This window comes from Littorina saxatilis, linkage group LG9 (genome assembly GCF_037325665.1).
Source record: "Littorina saxatilis isolate snail1 linkage group LG9, US_GU_Lsax_2.0, whole genome shotgun sequence".
Classification (NCBI taxonomy): Eukaryota; Metazoa; Mollusca; class Gastropoda; order Littorinimorpha; family Littorinidae; genus Littorina; species Littorina saxatilis.
The window spans coordinates 9,933,782-9,936,281 of NC_090253.1; the positions used below are offsets into that span (position 1 = coordinate 9,933,782).

General features: G+C 43.8%; 1 protein-coding gene across 1 annotated transcript in view; it reads right to left on the reverse strand.

Moving 5' to 3' along the window:
- Positions 1-1,448: 1,448 nt before the first annotated feature.
- Positions 1,449-2,500, reverse strand: part of LOC138975236 (T-box transcription factor TBX10-like) — a gene marked incomplete at its 3' end in the record, with an annotated part of 32,952 nt that continues 31,900 nt past the window's right edge. Inside the window, 1 exon segment of the mRNA XM_070347890.1 lies at positions 1,449-1,601. Coding sequence (XP_070203991.1) covers positions 1,449-1,601 — 153 coding nt within the window.

Here is a 2,500-nt window from a genome sequence, read left to right on the forward strand (position 1 = left end):
AAAGTAGTATCAGCCACTTGCGCTGTTGGCAGACTGACCGAGGTATTTTACGTGCCACTGTGGCGACACGGGGCTGGAACATGGATACCGTCTCTGGGTCTGCAGTGCACATATAGTTGACCCGTGTCGGTATCGGCCTGGATTCGAATCCGTGACCCTTGGATCACAAATCCAGTGTTCTACCACCTGATCTACCGGGCCCCGTCTGCATTTTGACTACATCGCTGAGTTATATACAGCACTATTTGGACTGCACAGGCTGGTTGTTTGGCCGAGGTACCGGGGGAGGCCCAGGGAGCCCTGGCAGTGAGCAAGGTGTTGACGGAACGTGCCGAGCGTGCTGAGTTAGAATCAGCAGTAACACCAACTCAGCACGAGTCTCCTAGCTGGGCTGGCGTGCACGACTAAAAACTTACCAACCGAGTTGGTGCCAGAAGCAGAGTCGAATTGGTCGAAATTGAAATTGAAAAAAACCCAATTGTAAGTGGTTGGAACGTTTCATTATTGACAAAGCAAAACGCTACATTTTTTTATTCTGAATTTTTGAACGTTGGCAGTGTATATTGTTTTGGAAGTTTGTTGTAATTTCAACCAGTCAGACCCCGTGGTTGGGTCCCGCCCGCTTGGACACTTTCTTGTGCACATTCGCCCTGTGTGGTATCTATGCGCGGCATCCGTTTCTTTTACAAACAGTTTCACACAGTTCTGTTCCTGCACCAGAAGCCAAGAGAAGATAACTATAGAAGTGGACACTTGATGATAACATAAGTCTGCGGGATTGTGCTTCCTTGATTTCATGACGTCATCAGCACTTAAATTAGGAAGGGAGAAATCATAGAGCTAAAGTAAACCAACAAGAATATAAACTTGTTTCAAAAACACACGGAAAACAACAACACACACCAAACAAAAACAAAAGCAAACAAACAAACAAACAGAACACAATTATTAAAAAGTTCAAAGCGTCAATGACCTGAAACATAGACGATTGACAATAACCAAAATAATACACTCACCATCATCCCAGAAAGATACCAACGAAAAATCAAACTGATAACCTAGTACACGATCAGCGACATCGTTATCAACCAACCAACCAACCAACCAGCTTACTTTAGCAATCACCCTACCATCAAGCCACCATCCTCTGACCAAACCCACTTAATTAAATATAGCCGTTGCGTGTATATGCCGTGCCGAATTTACGGAATTGCCGAATTCGCGGAATCGACAAAATTTTCCGCGATTTCGGCAATTCCGTGAATTGGCACGACAAATATTATATATGTTACAGTAAATTGTCAAAACCAGGAAATTTACAAAATCCCTGAAAATGTCAGTAAATTTGTAAATGTTCTGTTTTACTCGGGGATTTGCCTGAAATGAGCATGCCACTTTTTGATGAATGTACTGAACAATACAAAAATACATCAGTGATGAAAACCCACCCTGTGATTCTGGTAGGCGGTGACGGCCATGAACTTGCACTCCGTGAACCCGTACGTCCGGAAGTTCTCCGTGCCAGACACGTCCTCTGTCTTGGGGGCCACGTACACCACGTGGAAACGAGGCTGGTACTTGTGCATCGAGTTCAGGATAATCTGAAAATATGAGGGGATCAATCTTGTTGAGGATAATCCAAGATAACACAGATAACAATTATAGACTGGTAACATATACAGGATGGTAAAAAAAAGCGCCCTATTTTCTTTTTGATCTCATTTTTGACTGAAACTTTGTTCACGAAACAATAGCAGATTAAGAAATTGGTCTGCCCTTAGTAGTTGATAATATGCTCTATCCAGGCTCCTCTTCCCGGGTGATAAGACTCATTTCATGACGCACTGACTTCCCTTGGCCACTCTATACTCCCCTGATCGCAACCCACCCAACTACTTTGTGTGGGGGTACCTCAAGGACAGGATATACGGCAACAATCCCCAGACCCTGGCAGCTCTGTGGGACGACATCTAAGGGAAATCAGGCGCATACCAGCTGACAGCTGACATGATCGGTCAATTTTAACGTTCGTGTTGCAGCAGTTCTTCATCGATGAGGAGCCTGGAAAGAGCATTTTATCCACTACTAAGGACAGACCCGTTTCTAAAACATTTGCAAGACATCATTTGCCATCATTCTGCTATTGTTTGGTGAACAAATTTTCTAAATCTTTTTTCGCAGTCAAAAGTGAGATCAACAAGAACATAGAGCGTTCTTGTAGGACCACTGTGTTTATGTCTTTGGGGCCACGTAAACCACGTGACAACGAGGCTGGTGCCTGTTCACCAAGTGAAAATGCAGGGATAGCAATCTGGTCACACATCATTGGACGATAAGGCCCCCACAAAAAAAAGGTGTGGTTAAGGTAACATAGCCAAAAAAAATAGGGTAGGAAGGTAGGCAATCACCTTTTTTTTAAACTTTTTTTCTAATGTGTACAAATTAAACCTACTTGACAGGAAAATAAGTGTGCGACTCGAGCGCTTTCGCTTTCATTGCG